The sequence below is a fragment of the Diabrotica virgifera genome, chromosome 2, assembly GCF_917563875.1.
Source record: "Diabrotica virgifera virgifera chromosome 2, PGI_DIABVI_V3a".
In the NCBI taxonomy this organism is placed as follows: domain Eukaryota; kingdom Metazoa; phylum Arthropoda; class Insecta; order Coleoptera; family Chrysomelidae; genus Diabrotica; species Diabrotica virgifera.
This window is the reverse complement of record NC_065444.1, coordinates 80,858,208-80,872,882: the sequence shown is the minus strand read 5'-3', so window position 1 is coordinate 80,872,882 and position 14,675 is coordinate 80,858,208. Positions and strand designations below refer to the sequence as shown.

The 14,675-nt window shown below is 30.2% G+C and overlaps 1 protein-coding gene across 3 annotated transcripts in view; it reads left to right on the top strand.

Annotated features, from left to right (window-relative positions):
* Window positions 1–14,675, top strand: part of LOC126879533 (probable E3 ubiquitin-protein ligase HERC4) — a 125,606-nt gene that overhangs the window by 102,158 nt on the left and 8,773 nt on the right. For all 3 annotated transcript variants that reach the window (XM_050642638.1, XM_050642636.1, XM_050642637.1), the window contains exons 14-17: window positions 196–288; window positions 4,448–4,637; window positions 6,199–6,402; window positions 14,317–14,452. In XM_050642638.1, the coding sequence (XP_050498595.1) occupies window positions 196–288; window positions 4,448–4,637; window positions 6,199–6,402; window positions 14,317–14,452 (623 nt within the window). The remainder of the gene's footprint in view (window positions 1–195; window positions 289–4,447; window positions 4,638–6,198; window positions 6,403–14,316; window positions 14,453–14,675) is intronic.

The following is a 14,675-nucleotide window of genomic DNA, read 5'->3' as shown; positions in this document are numbered from 1 at the left end:
TTATACTTATTTTAGGGCTTTTATTAACACTGATGATGTATTTTTTAATCCGAAAACGTTATGTGATGTAATGTGGCCCTTATTTAGGGAATTTTAAATATATATACCTTTTACAAAGGAATTTTGTGATTTATGGTATACAGCCAGCTACAGGAATTTTATTTTCCTTGTGGATTTATTTTATTTTTATTTCAGGCAAGTTTCTTGGCCTGGCGATCTACAACTTTACTATAATAGACATTCCTTTCCCCCTGGCTCTCTACAAGAAGCTTCTAGGCGAACCTATAGGTAAATAAGAGGGGGTGGACGGTTAAACACTCAAAAATGACAGGCGAAAGTGCCCTAAAGGTTTGCAGTAAAATTGATTGTTGGTTTTAGCGTTAGAAAACACAATTTCACATATCTGTTTATAATTTGTGTCTTATTGCCTAAGTACATACGATGAGTAATCAAAAAGTTCCAGGACCAATGGTTAAAACTTCCTCTTTACCCCAATTTCTGTTCCATTGCAGGATGTGTCATTGTGCAATAATGTTTAGCTCTTTCAGAAATGTTTATTAATGTTTTCAAGCAAGTCAAACATCTGCCCTTTCAAATGTCTCTTATCTTTAGGAAGCAAGATAAGTGTGCATATTTAGCATTGAAAAGACTGAGGAACTTGAAATGGTACGATATTGACACGCAATTTGAAAATTCCTGGAACTTAATGATCAGTCCGTGTATGTATATCTTATGAGCAAAGCCCGAAATTGGATAATCCTAGCATTGTACGGTAAATATTGTCCACTTCTAGCATTGTACCCACAAAATATACAGTTTCCAAAACGGTTCAAATTAAAAATGATTATCGAAACCACGAAGCGAAACTCCTGCCGAAAACGGTAACATAATTTTCATGCGCATGTGTCAACGTAACTGGTGCAACCTCACTTTTGCGACTGACGTGGCAGTTGTTTATAGTTAAATTTTATATTTATATATGTTTTATGTTATATTTTATTTATATTTTATAGTTAAATTTTATATTTCATATTTAATTAATAACTACTTGTCAAAAATAATACCTAATTTGGAATGGTCTATTCCATTCTGTAACTGGTGCACAAGGTCAAATATTTCGGTCCCAACAAAATCAATGGAAACGACAGTCAGATTCGCTTCTGGTGGTTATTTATTCTGTGTCGAAACCTCATCGATTAGAATCGGTTATTACTGACAAACGGCACACCAAATCAATAATCTGAACATTTATGGTTAATTATTATTTGATATTTTTCTATTTATATTGTTATGCTCTGTATTTTCTCTCTGTTATGAGATTGATCAGCATATTATTAATTCAATTAATTAATTAATTATTTTAATTACTACTCATGGAAACAAAACCAAAATTTAATACAACTTTCCAATAAAAAATATTCTCAGGGCTAATTGATTTTAATGTATAACCTTTAGTTTGTGGCTTCTAGTATTTCTCGTTGCTTACTTTATCTAGGACAAAACAGGGAAAATAAACATACTCAAAATCATATAAATTTTATAAATACTATTTACTTAAGTATATACTATACCGTAAATATAAGATTTCAAAATGTATGCTAAAACTTTGATCTGTTGTCAAATTTTTTTATCTAATATATATAATCTTTAATTCTACTATCTCCTTTTTTTTAACAATTTTTTATTTAAATGATTCGCTAGAATGTTCTTATTATTTAAAAAAAAAACAATATTTAATTTACCTTTTAAGTAGATCACTTATATTTTCTATGAATTTATGAATGAATAAATTATGCTGTAAAACTGTAATTGACAAGAAAACAAATATGGTATGTAATATACAACAACTCTCTCCTTTTCACAAATAATCTGACTAACCTTTTTTAATCTTCTTTACTTCTTCTCATGGATTGTGTTGTCCTTGGTTCTCCCACACGTGCTCCTCGAATGCTGTTACGGTCTTTCTCTTCCAAAAACCTTGGTTCTCCCACACGTGCTCCTCGAATGCTGTTTGACAAACAAAAAACAGCACTCGCTCGAAATCTCTCCTCTATTTAGTCTCCGACTCGATACAAACAATATCAATCTTTATAATTCCAAGATTTTTCTGTCAGCTCGATATCTTGTACAAAATTGATACAAACCGGCTACTCGTTCCAGACAGAAACTGGAATCTATTCGGACACGAGGAGATTGTACTTCTCGACTCGATCACGATTTCGTCTCAACAGGAATCTGCTTACGCGGCAACCAAATTTACCACTTTACACAAAATTACTACTTTTCAAAACTGGACTGCTCCCTTCCGATCTTAATTACACAGTAAATCTTTTCCTTCATCAATCTGAGACTTAACCACTCTGTTCTCCCTCCATCAATCTCTTCGCCAATCACAAGCATTCTCTCTACACATTACATCCCTACTTTCATTTCTTAAGAACAAATAGTGTTGTATACAAATTTTCAGGAGATATTAAAATTAATTTTTTTTTACATCCTAGAAAAACCCTCTATTCTAAAACTAAACAAATTTGTTTACTGTCGTTTCTTTCTAGGAACCCATTTAGAAACATTCTATTGTCCATTCCAAACGCGAATACATTCGCTTTATAAACCGACCGTATGTTGGTTCATTGTTTTGAATTGTATAAGTCCGTTCGTAGAATCTTTATCACTAAATATTTCCTCTTTCCACGAAACACTGCTTACGGCTAAATTATATTATTTACAAATTTTGGCTATATACAGGTCTCTCGGGGTATCTCGTGGTCTCTGACATAAAATTAATTCTCTAAATTCTCCCCATAAAAATTATTTAACAATATATAGAGTTGTTCTTTTTCGAATCGACAATGTGATAAAATGCTCTATCCAAATAACATATAAATAATAATAGTTCAACAACTACAGAAATTAGTTCTTGAATCTCGAACTTTATATCATGGTAATGGTAGAACCCAATCCCAGAGAAATCTCTTCGTGGACTTATACATTCATAGTTTCAGTAAAGCAGGGAAATTGACGTTTTTATTAAAAATACCCAACGATTAAAACAATATGTTGAAGAAATTGCTCTACAATAGAGTGATAATGTTAGTAAAATATTTCAAATCTTCAAGAGATACATAAATCATCGCACATTGGAACAATCAACTTTACATATTTCCTGCTTTTAAAGCATACCTCTTAATTATATAGTCTGATGAAGTTTGGGTTTTGCTTCTAAAACTTCACTAATAAGGTGTTTATAATATGTTTCTAAAAATTATAAAATTATAAAATGTTTCTGTGTTAATTCGAAAACTATTTATAGTTCCACCTCTAGCTCGTTCACTTTCAAATTAAAAATATCTTCCTGGGCCATTTTAAACTGATTGGTAGATTATTCAAAGAACTATTTAATCGTACAATCCAACTGAAACTTTGATTAATCATGAATTTATAACCTCATTGATGTTTGTTTGACTTTAATAACAAATGGCAAAAAATATTAAAAATCTATATGAATCGATATCTGTCATATTCTCTCAAACTTTGACTTATCGCTATTTATTGAAATTCGAACATTGTACAACATTTTTTTTTATACAAAGTCCAACTATAATGTCTATTGTGGATATTGTACAGTAAAGGCGTACAATGCTAGAAGTAGACTATGGGTGGAATGCATAAAACGTAGTACCTGCTAATGCTTCAAGTATGTACTACAATTATGAAGATTTTACTACACCTATAAAGCATTAAATGCTTTGTAAGTGTAGTAAAACACTCACAAAGCATTTGTAAGCGTAGTAATGCTTTCTAAGTTTAGTAAAATCTTCAAAAATCTAGTACATACTTGAAGCATTAGCAGGTACTACGTTTTATGCATTCCACCCATTATATTTTCTGTGTAATGCTAGAATTGCACGATTTCGGACATAGCTCATAACATATACAGTAACCGGCACGCTAGTAGATACACGGGCACATTGAGTTAATACAGTCCTGGACCCTTCACTTGTTGAACTGTTTACTTTTATGCCGAGAAATAAACAGATTGATTTTACATAGAAAAATTCGTTTGACGTAAAAGTATAAAGTATAAGTTGTCATGGAATAACCCAGAAGTGTCTAGTGACTTCTAGACGTCTGAAAATGTGTATAAACAGAGAGTTGATAGTTTATAGAACAGTAAAGTTATTTGAAGTTTATAGTTGTAATTATGTTAAAGTTCTAAAAGTCATAAAATACATGACATACATTGCATGACAGACATGAAAGTCACAAGTGAGAACGGGTTGGATTAGCCCATAAGTCACGCAATTATTAGGTACCCGTGTTTCAACTAGTGTGGCGCTTACTGTACATCAAAATATTAATAAGTGTTCGCTAAACTGCCTGGTAAAATTTCTATGCAATGTTTTCTTAAAAAAATAGATTATAATTGACTCGCCCTTATTTTCAGGATTACCAGATCTTAAAGGTCTCTCACCCACAGTGGCGAATTCACTCCAGTGTCTTTTAGATTACACAGAAAATGATATGCAAGATGTGTTTTCCTTATATTTTGACATATCGAGAGAATCTTTCGGCGAAACCGTCACTATTCCTCTACAAGCTAACGGTTCAGATATTCCAGTAACTCAGGAGAACAAGTAAGTCGACAAGATAATTACATATTTGGTACATATTTTTAAAACGTTTTTATATACTTGGTTTGGTCTTTGTCACTATCTCCACAAATTTGTAATCCATTTTAAACGTAGTTCTATGTTTCCTAGGCTCCTGAAATTTTCAGAATAACTCTTTTATATTAGAACTTTTTTATTTATTTATTGTTTATACATATGACCTGGCCTCTAGTGACTAATCCAGGTCGTTTTTTCCTGATGGGATTACAGATATTTTTTATATTTTTACATTTTTTACTGAACTACTTAATCTATTTTTACAATTTATTAATTAATTTGCCATAATCTATTAATTATTTAACAAATTTAAATAAACAATATACATTTGAATATTTTTGGTACTATCAACTCCCTTCTAAGTTATAAAGACAGTCCCTCTATTTTCAGAAGAGAGTTGGTAGTCTTTTTTTTTAATTTAATGAATTATTTATTGAATTATTATTTTTATTTATTTATTTTATATTGAATTATTATTATTATAATTGTAAATATCTATTTTTGAATTTATATTTTATTTTATTTATTTTAACTTTATCTTACTCAACTTCATCAGGGTTGGATTATTTGTTGTCTTCTTCTATTATTATAGATTTCTTGTTGTTTTTTAGATATTATTTCTGTTAGATTGTTTAATATTCCAAAATATTCTTCATTTTGTAATATATCTTTTATTTCTATTCTTTTCTATTTCAATTCAATTCAGAACTAGCTAACAATGCAGTATAAATTGCTATTATATGGATAAATTAATTTTTTTAATTTCAAACTATACTAAGCATCAAAATTAACGCGCCACCTTAAAACTATGACATTTTTGATGTCTCGTATTTCCTAAACCTGTTGTCCGATTTTAGTGTATTTTTTAATACTTTATAGCTTTATTCTTCAAAAATATCGATGTAATAATAGTGTTGCTAATCAGATAAGTATCATTGCATACCGGGTGTAACAATGATAGTGTGTTTTTTCCTCAAAGTTTGGAACACCCTGTAGAATATTCCGGCATATATAAAATATTGAAATTAAAACTTAACTGTAGCATTAGGCTATCTTAACATTTTGCTTTTTGATTCATTCGCTTATGTTGGATAATAAAAAAGTTAGGTACTTTAACAACTAGCAACATTCTTCATCAATACAGGGTGTTTTTAAATAAGTGCGACAAACTTTAAATTTTATTCTGCATGAAAAAAAATAATGACCGTTTGCTTTATAAACATATGACCGCAAATGCTTCGTTTCCGAGATACGGGATGTTGAATTTTTTCTTACACACTGGCGATTTATTTATTGCTCTAAAACCGGTTGAGATATATGCAAATGAAATTTAATAGGTTTTAAGAGGTAGTTATTGCGCATTTTTTGACATACAATTAAGAATTTTATATTCACCCTTGGCGTGCATATGGGTAATATGACATGTGCAAAGGTCGTTACATACGGTTTTTATAGGTTTTCATAAGACTTTTGATTCTGTGTGAAGTCACTTGGTTTAACAAAACAGTGAAATATTTCTTCATTTTAGACAAGAGTATGTCAAACTCTACGTCAACTACATTTTCAATGAGAGTGTCAAACAGCAATACGAAGCTTTTCGTGATGGATTTATGAAGGTGTGTGATAGTAAGCTGTTAGAACTGTTTCGCTCTCACGAACTGATGGATATGATAACTGGGAACGAGAACTATGATTGGCATGCTTTAGAAGAGGCGGCAGAATACAAAAACGGGTAAGTGTTACTTTTTTATCGTAAGTTTGACAGTCTCGAAAAAGAAAGAGAATATAAAGAAGGTTGGAACACCAAGAAATGTAAAAATTTTTAATTTCGTTCTCTGCAAGAGTTTATAGTCTGAAAACTAGACTAGACATACATAATTTGCGTAGAATTTGAACCCATTGCTCACGTATTGCTGGTAATTCACAAACCAAGTTATTTGATAAATAAATTTCTAATTTATCACTTGTTTCAACAAAAAACTTTTCTAACTACTCCTCTCCAATTTTAACCTATAACTACGCCCAAGTAAAATGGGGAATACTATCTGAGAGTGAAGAAGGAACACTAAATACTAAACTGAGTAGGACTCGGACTAAGGCTAGTAACACTGTAATAATAGAGATATTGCAAAGGCTATAGCGGGATAAAATGGTAAAATCTGCACTCGGCTGGATTCTTTCTTCGGATAAGGCAATCAAAAGTACATATTTAAAAACCCCCTAACCAAATTTTTCACTCCCTACGTGACCCCAGGTGTCCCCTATAGCAAAAAATGTGTTTTTTCGAAAGAATTTTTTTTGAGCGATCCTTTTCTTTAAACACTGTGAAAAAATTTGTGGATGTACATTGTTATGCCCAAAAACATACTTGATTCTCTGATTTTTTTCAGATTCGAAAAAAAAAACCCATTTTTTAGTGTCCCCCCTCATATTTTTAGCATTTACTGAGCGATCCTTTGCTTTAAAAAATCTGAAAAAAATTTTGAACATACATTGTCACGCCCAAAAAATGCTGATTTTTTCAGATTTGTTGGATTAAAATTGAGCCCAGGAAAAATTTTTGAATTTTTCGAAAAATTTTAGGTTAGTAAAAGTTAGTTAGTAAAAGTTTGGGTATGTAAGTAATTTTTGGCAAACTCCGAAATAATTATAGTTTCGTAATTTTTTTTTTCGTTCTTTTGAATGACGCGGTTAGATTTATCATTGTTTTTCCGGAACTTCCCTACAATTCTAAAAATTAAAAAAAAAATATTGATATCTCCCCCTCCTCACATTTTTAGCACATAAACTGCATGTCAATAAATATGTAACTATTTTTGATATTTTGTTTGTTATGTCTATTGATATGATCAGGTTTGCCATTTTCAGACCAAAACATGCTCACAATACAACAATCGCTCTTTTTTATATTTGTCACACATTAATTAAATTAATACGTGGCAATAACGATTTTTGCTCCCCCCTTTATTCGAGTGGTGATTATCATTTACATATTATAATTTATGGATTAAATTAATAGATATATGTATATTTATTTTCATATTGAACCTTTTTTGTTTCAATTTTTTTTAATAATAGTGAAATATATAATTACAAAATTACAACCTAGTAAAGTATGTTCTAATTTACATTAAAATACTAGTTTGAGTCTTCGTCACTAAGTATATTCGTTTATTACGGGATCAGTATCTGATATTATAAACAAGTCTAAAAGCATTTTTGCTGGTCTAATAATCTTTGACTTATACCTAGCATTGCTAATAAAATAATAAATGATTGCTGCAATGTGAGAACAGGACCTTACGCCCTACAGTTCCTAATCCGTTGGCACAGTCACAATCATGGCTCAAAATACCTCCGTACCTAATTGAATTAGGTAGGTATTGGACATAACATTTGTAGGTTTTACTATTTATGTATCTTGACCTAATTAAAGCTTTAATGATATTAGGTTTGATCCTGACATACTCCAAATTGATATTTATTTATATTTAATGATATTGTCATCAATCAGCTCGGTTAAGTAGCAAATGGCTTAACCTAACTGGTAGGTCCCCGAAAAAAATACTTTTAGATCCCTTTCATTCATCTCCGGAAAATCTTCAATTTCTTGATCAGTTAGTTTTACCGCAGTAGTGGGCCGCCTGAACCATCTTTGTGTCTTAACCTCTAATGGTAATGTGTTTTCCTTTGATTTGGAATCCAACATTCTTCGAATTATTATTTCCTGCAATCCATCATCATATTTATCACTATAAGCATTTACCAAAAGTGTTATTGAGGAAACATGTAATCTTAGCATATGAAGCAGCTTTTGGTATATACACCAGTTAATAGGGAAAAAAATCATCGATTTCGCGTAAAAATGTTAAGCAGGGTTTTGACGGTTTTAAACGATAGATGAGGGATAAATAATGATAATTTCGTGAAGACGTACAGCTAATTTTTCTTCTTCTTTTTTTTAAACAGTTACAAAGAATGAAAAACTCAGTTTTTTGACTATAAATCGTTTCTTGTGCATTTTAGAGAAAAATGTTTCAAATAAATATTGTAGACCTTAAAAAGTTCTTTAATTTGGTGGGACAAATATTAAAATATATAAGCAATTGACCGAGATAATTGTAAAAAACTCTTATTTTTGCACTAATTTATAAATGTTAATAACTGTATTTTTTGCACAACGATATTTAATTTAACTACTTTATATTATGCCAATTAAAGGGTTATTTCAGTGTGCTAAATTTCAACCAGATTGACCAAATAGTTTATGAGTTATTCAATTTGTTTATCCCAGAGAGCAATTGTTTAAACAACTGTTCTTGCCCTAACAGTGACTCTAGAGATATTTTAAAAATCCCAATCGATTATTTGAGACTTTAATTTTAAGATGTATTGAAAATGTTTTAAGATTTTATCAAAATTGTTATTAAAAAACCCGTCTGAAAAAGACCCTACTTTTTAGGTTATAAACAATTGGACTAACTTTAACAGTTTTTATGATACAAGCTTGTATGTAGGCTCACTGAAAAGCTGGTGAAAAAATACAAATTATAATTGTAAAGAGAATTTTATATGACCAATAGAAATCAAATTAGAATTTTTTTTTCAATAAATCATATCTCCATTGTTTATAAACATTAAGAGCTGAAAATTGAATGAGTTGTTTAAGAAAATCTATATTTTATGACCCACTTCATATATTGCATATCATGCAGTGAAAAAATAAAAAGTCATGACCGGTTAAAGTGATGGTACTCGTGAAACACCGCCAACGAATGTGAAGGTGAGAATAGCTTCGTTGTATTTTTTAGAATGGAATCCCAATTTAAAACAATTTACAATTATTTCAACTTTTATGTGCAGAGCTCAACAAATCTGGGTACCAGCAGATGAAGATGCAGACGTATTAATAGTGCAGACATCTGTTTACGAAATATGAACCTGACAAGATAGTTGTAATAATTTGTAATGATACCGATATAATCATAATATTGACGCAACTCTCTGCTCCGGACAATAAAATATATTTTGAAAAAAAAAGCGAAAAAGGACAATCTATCTATCTATTATGGTTGTAATAGGTTTAAACATTATCATATAAGAAAATAGGTTGGGTTCTTATATATTTTTACTGGGTGTGATACAACTTTTTAGATCTGATAAATATTTTTTATGACGAGAATGCTAACAAGGACGACATCATGAAAAACGGATATCATATCATTGTTGCTTTGTATTCTGCTGCAATTGATGTTACATATAAAAAAAACACAATAACATATTGACATTAAATGAGTTACGATTTTTACAATTTATAAGAAATACAGAGAAAAAAATTTGCGTTTATCATCAATTACAACACTGGTTAGGTAAAAAACTGGATGCTACCCATACCCAATATGGATAGAAAAAAACTGATATGGATTTTGAACCCATTTACACCTTAGATTGTTTGACTCCTGAAGTGATATTAAAACAAATAACATGTAAATGTTCAACGGGTTGCAAAAGTACAAGACGTGGCTGTAAAAAATATGGTATAAACTGTACGGATCTTTGTACAAACTGTGCAGTGGAAGAAGAGGAGAAAAAATGTTGCAATCGCGCTGCACTGGTTCTTGACGATGTCGAGTCAGACTTTGTAGACGATGAACTAACTGTAACTTGCCGAGAAATTTAGAAGTTGTAGATGTTCACTAGAATAATCAAATTAAAATTCATAAACAATGTTTTATTTTTTATTTTTATACTTATTAGATGCCTATCTAGACAAATATTAATAGCTTCTTTCAATTAAATCATAATAAAACAAAAATTTAATTTTTTAAAAACTATTAAGGACTATTATATACTTTTTAATTTTTGCAATTAAAATAAATAACGTATTGTACTAATTTATAATTATTTTATACTTATATAAAAAATATACTTTATTTAATAAAATTTAAAGAATTTTTACGAAATACTTGTAAAATTCAATAACTTTTATAGTATAATTGAATCAATTTATTTTCACGGGATTTTCCAATTTTCCCGGAAGGTAAAATTTGCACAATTTTTATTATTTTCTTGAGCTACCCCAGTTAAAAAAAGAAGGTTGCGCGTGCTATGGAAAGTGATAATTTATTGCAGTTTTTTTTTTTTCAAAAAATGAAGTGAAGCTCGAACAGTTCCCACCTTCACTTTCGTTGGTGGTGTTTCACGAGTACCGTCAGTTAACGATACCGTTATAATAATAAGTTTTTATTATTTCACTGCCTATGCAATCTATACACTGGATCATAAAATATAGATTCCCATAAATACAATATGTTCAATTTTCAGCTGTTTATAAACAAGGCAAAATTGATTTATTAAAAAAATACTAACTTGATTACTAGTACTCATATAAAATTATTTTTTCTTTTTTAATATGTATTTTTTCATCAGCTTTTCAGTGAGCCTACATGCAAGCGTGTGACATAAAAACTGTCAAAGTTATTCTAATTGTTTATAACCTTAAAAGTAGGGCCTTTTTCAAACGGTTTTTTAATAACAATTTTAATAAAATGTTAAATTTTTTTAATATATCTTAAAAATAGAGTCTCGAATAACTGATTGCGATTTGCTAAATATCTCTAGAGTCATTGTTAGGGCAAGAACAGTTGTATAAACAATTGCTCTCTTGGATAAACAAATTGAATAACTTATAAACTATTTGGTCGATCTGGTTGAAATTTGGCACATTTAAATAGCCCATTAAATAGCATAATTTAAAGTAGTTAAATTATATATCATTGTGCAAAAAGTAAAGTTATTAATATTTATAAATTAGTGCAAAAATTAGGGTTTTTTGCAATTATCTCGGCCAATTGTTTATATATTTCAATATGTGTTCCACCAAATTAAAGAACTTTTTAAGCTATACAATATTTATTCGAAACAAATTTCTCTAAAATTAACAAAAAACGTTTTATCGTCAAAAAACTGAGTTTTTCATTTTTTGTAACTGTTTAAAAAAAAAGAAGAAGAAAAATTAGCTGTACGTCTTCACGGAATTATCATCAGTTATCACTCATCTACCGTTTAGCACCTTCAAAACCCTGCTTAACATTTTTTCATGTTTTTTTACCTATTAACTGGGGTAATAAGTCTATTGTCCAATTGCTGGTGAAGGAACTTGTATTTTTTGCTAAGGATGCTATGGATTTCCTCTAAAACCCATATCAGTTTTGTGACGAAGCGAGATTCATTTGCTTCAATCGCACTTAAATTAGACCTTTTTCCTTCTAAGGCAGGCATAAGAACCTTGAATCCTTGATTTTTAGGTAGGGTATCACATCCCTAAAACCTCTGTCCACGGTGCAAACATCACCTTCCTTCATGATACCAGTGATGATCCAGTTCTTATACCAACTGGATCATCCATTACTTTTCTCATAATAGTTGTGTCGTTTTTGGTAATTATTTTTACATTTTTGACGAGGTAAATATGTCCCATCAAAAACCAAAGCAAGTTCATCAGAAAAGCTTTTTTACATAAACTGAAGTGTGGTTGATTATTAAATCATCCATTTAATACATAGCATTCTAGAGATATTACACAAGTATTGGTTATATTATGTCTATTTAAATTACGAACCAGCCTTACAACTAAAAGTAGAACGGCTTAGGACTAAGTAAGTAAGTAAGTAAATTACGAACTGGATCATCAAATAATCTTATTTCATCTGTTTTCCTATTAAAAAATGAAATAAAATTTCAGATTTTTGTGAATCGGTTATTAATTCATTTGAAAAAATGATGTTTTACCAAAATATTTTGGTGTAAAAAGTAATAAAAGAGCCACGTATAAATTAGATTATGTGCTTAAAATATGGGAGAAAATATCAAAAAGAACTTTTGTTGTATTTTGAGCATGTTTTGATTTGAAAACGCTAAACCTGGCCATGTCAGTCGAAATAACAAACAAAATATCGAAAATCGTTATTTATTGATATGCAGTTTATGTGCTCAAAATATAGGGAGGGGAGACACCAAAAAAGTGTTTTTTTATTTTTCGAATTGAGAATACACGAAAATATAATTATTTCGAAATTTGACAAAAATTACTTAAATACCTAAACTAGTTTTGACTACGCTCTTTAGACAATTCTAGTTTTAACTAGTTAAAACTACATTAAACTGCTAAATTCAGTTAAAACTAGAAATCTTCAACAAATTTCAATATTATATACCTGCTGAAGACATTTTTGACATAATTGAAGCTATTGCTGTTGGTTATGGAGGTTTTAAACGTTGCTATTGGTTATGGAGGTTGGGATAGGTTGAAGACTAAAACCGCCAGAAAATACGCAAATGTAACAATTGATATGTTCAATAATTTTATATTAATGTATGAAACCTGCCAACGGAAAAAGAGTAGGTAGAGCGAAGACGGGTCTTGTGTCGAAACCTATATTCCATTCAGAAATGAATAGTCGCTGTTAGGTTGATTTGATCGATATGCAATCACAAGAGGATCACAGATACAAGTCTATTATAGTTTATCAGGACCATTTAACAAAATTTATTTTGTTAAGACCATTACAACGTAAGAGGGCGGAAGAAGTTGCTCATCAATTTTATTAACGGATATATTCTTGACTTTTGGCGCACCATGCATTTGGCCGAGAGTTTGGTAATGCAGTTATAAATGAGGTAATGTCATACTGATATGAGAAAAAATTTGTTGATGGAAAACCAAGGCACAGCCAGAGTAAAGTTCAGTCGAGCGAGCTAACCAAGATATCAAGAAAATGTTAGCAGCCTGGATGCAAGACAATAACACAACAACGTGGTCAAAAAGATTTGAGTTTTTTACTTTTACGATCTTGTCCAGAGTATTTTACGTTTTAGAGAAATTATTTGCAAACAACCGGGGTAGCAAATTATTTACTGAGTTTTAGTTGAATCTGGAAATTACTGAAAAGTTTAGTGAAAACTAGTTTTGAATGAAATATGCTTAGCCTCAACTAGAATTAACTGAAAATATTTGATAGTACTATTTTTCACTAGTTAAAACTAGAATTGTCTAAAGCCCACAGTTAAAACTAGTTTTTCCTAGTAAATTCGGGTTTTAACTGAAATCGGGTTTACGGTAACACATATATTACATGCTCAAAATCAAAAATTTTATTTAGATGGTAGGAAGATTTGGATTTTCTTCCAAATATCGAGCAAGAGAAACAAATGATCCTTGAGTGTTCCTATAATAAAAGATTTTTCTGTTGCACTCTTCATGTTTTCCTGTATTAACGTCTAACATTTTTATAGGTCAATTGATGTTGACCCAAAAGTTGTAACTGATTTGATAAACACAAATCGTCATCAGACGTAAATCTGTTTCTTTTGCTACTGTCTGAGGTACTCATTTTAAAAAATCATTAAAAATAAACTTGGTTTCAACGAAAGGCCAACAACAAACATAACCTGTGAAAAAAATAGCACAACGAATACCGCACAGCGTATCGGCTCCCCTAATAACGGCAGGCCGTATTTTCAATAACGCAGCATAAGCCAAATATCACATTTGTTCATGCTCTATTGTCAAAATAACGCGTGCTGTAATACAGCAAGTGCAAAAGTGACTCGGCAACATCTCTCTAATGCCCAAGTTTCCTTTTAGGTATAAATCATCAGATAAAACGATCAGATGGTTCTGGGAGGTTATCCATGAAATGTCTTTAGGAGAGAAGAAAAAGTTTTTATTGTTCTTAACTGGCAGCTACAGAATCCCTATTCAAGGAATGAAAGGAGTAAAGGTAAGTTATATAGGAAAGGATATTATCGATTTTTCATGTCTTTTAGTGCATTTATTATTTATTTTGATCATTTTATTCAGTACTTAACTTTAATTTTATTACTTAATTTTATTTTTATAACTTTGACAATCAAATTCCTTTTCCAATTTTTTATTTTGTGTTTTGCTGTAGATTAAACACTTTCAATCAGAAAATTCATTACATTGACTATTTCTTCTTCTTA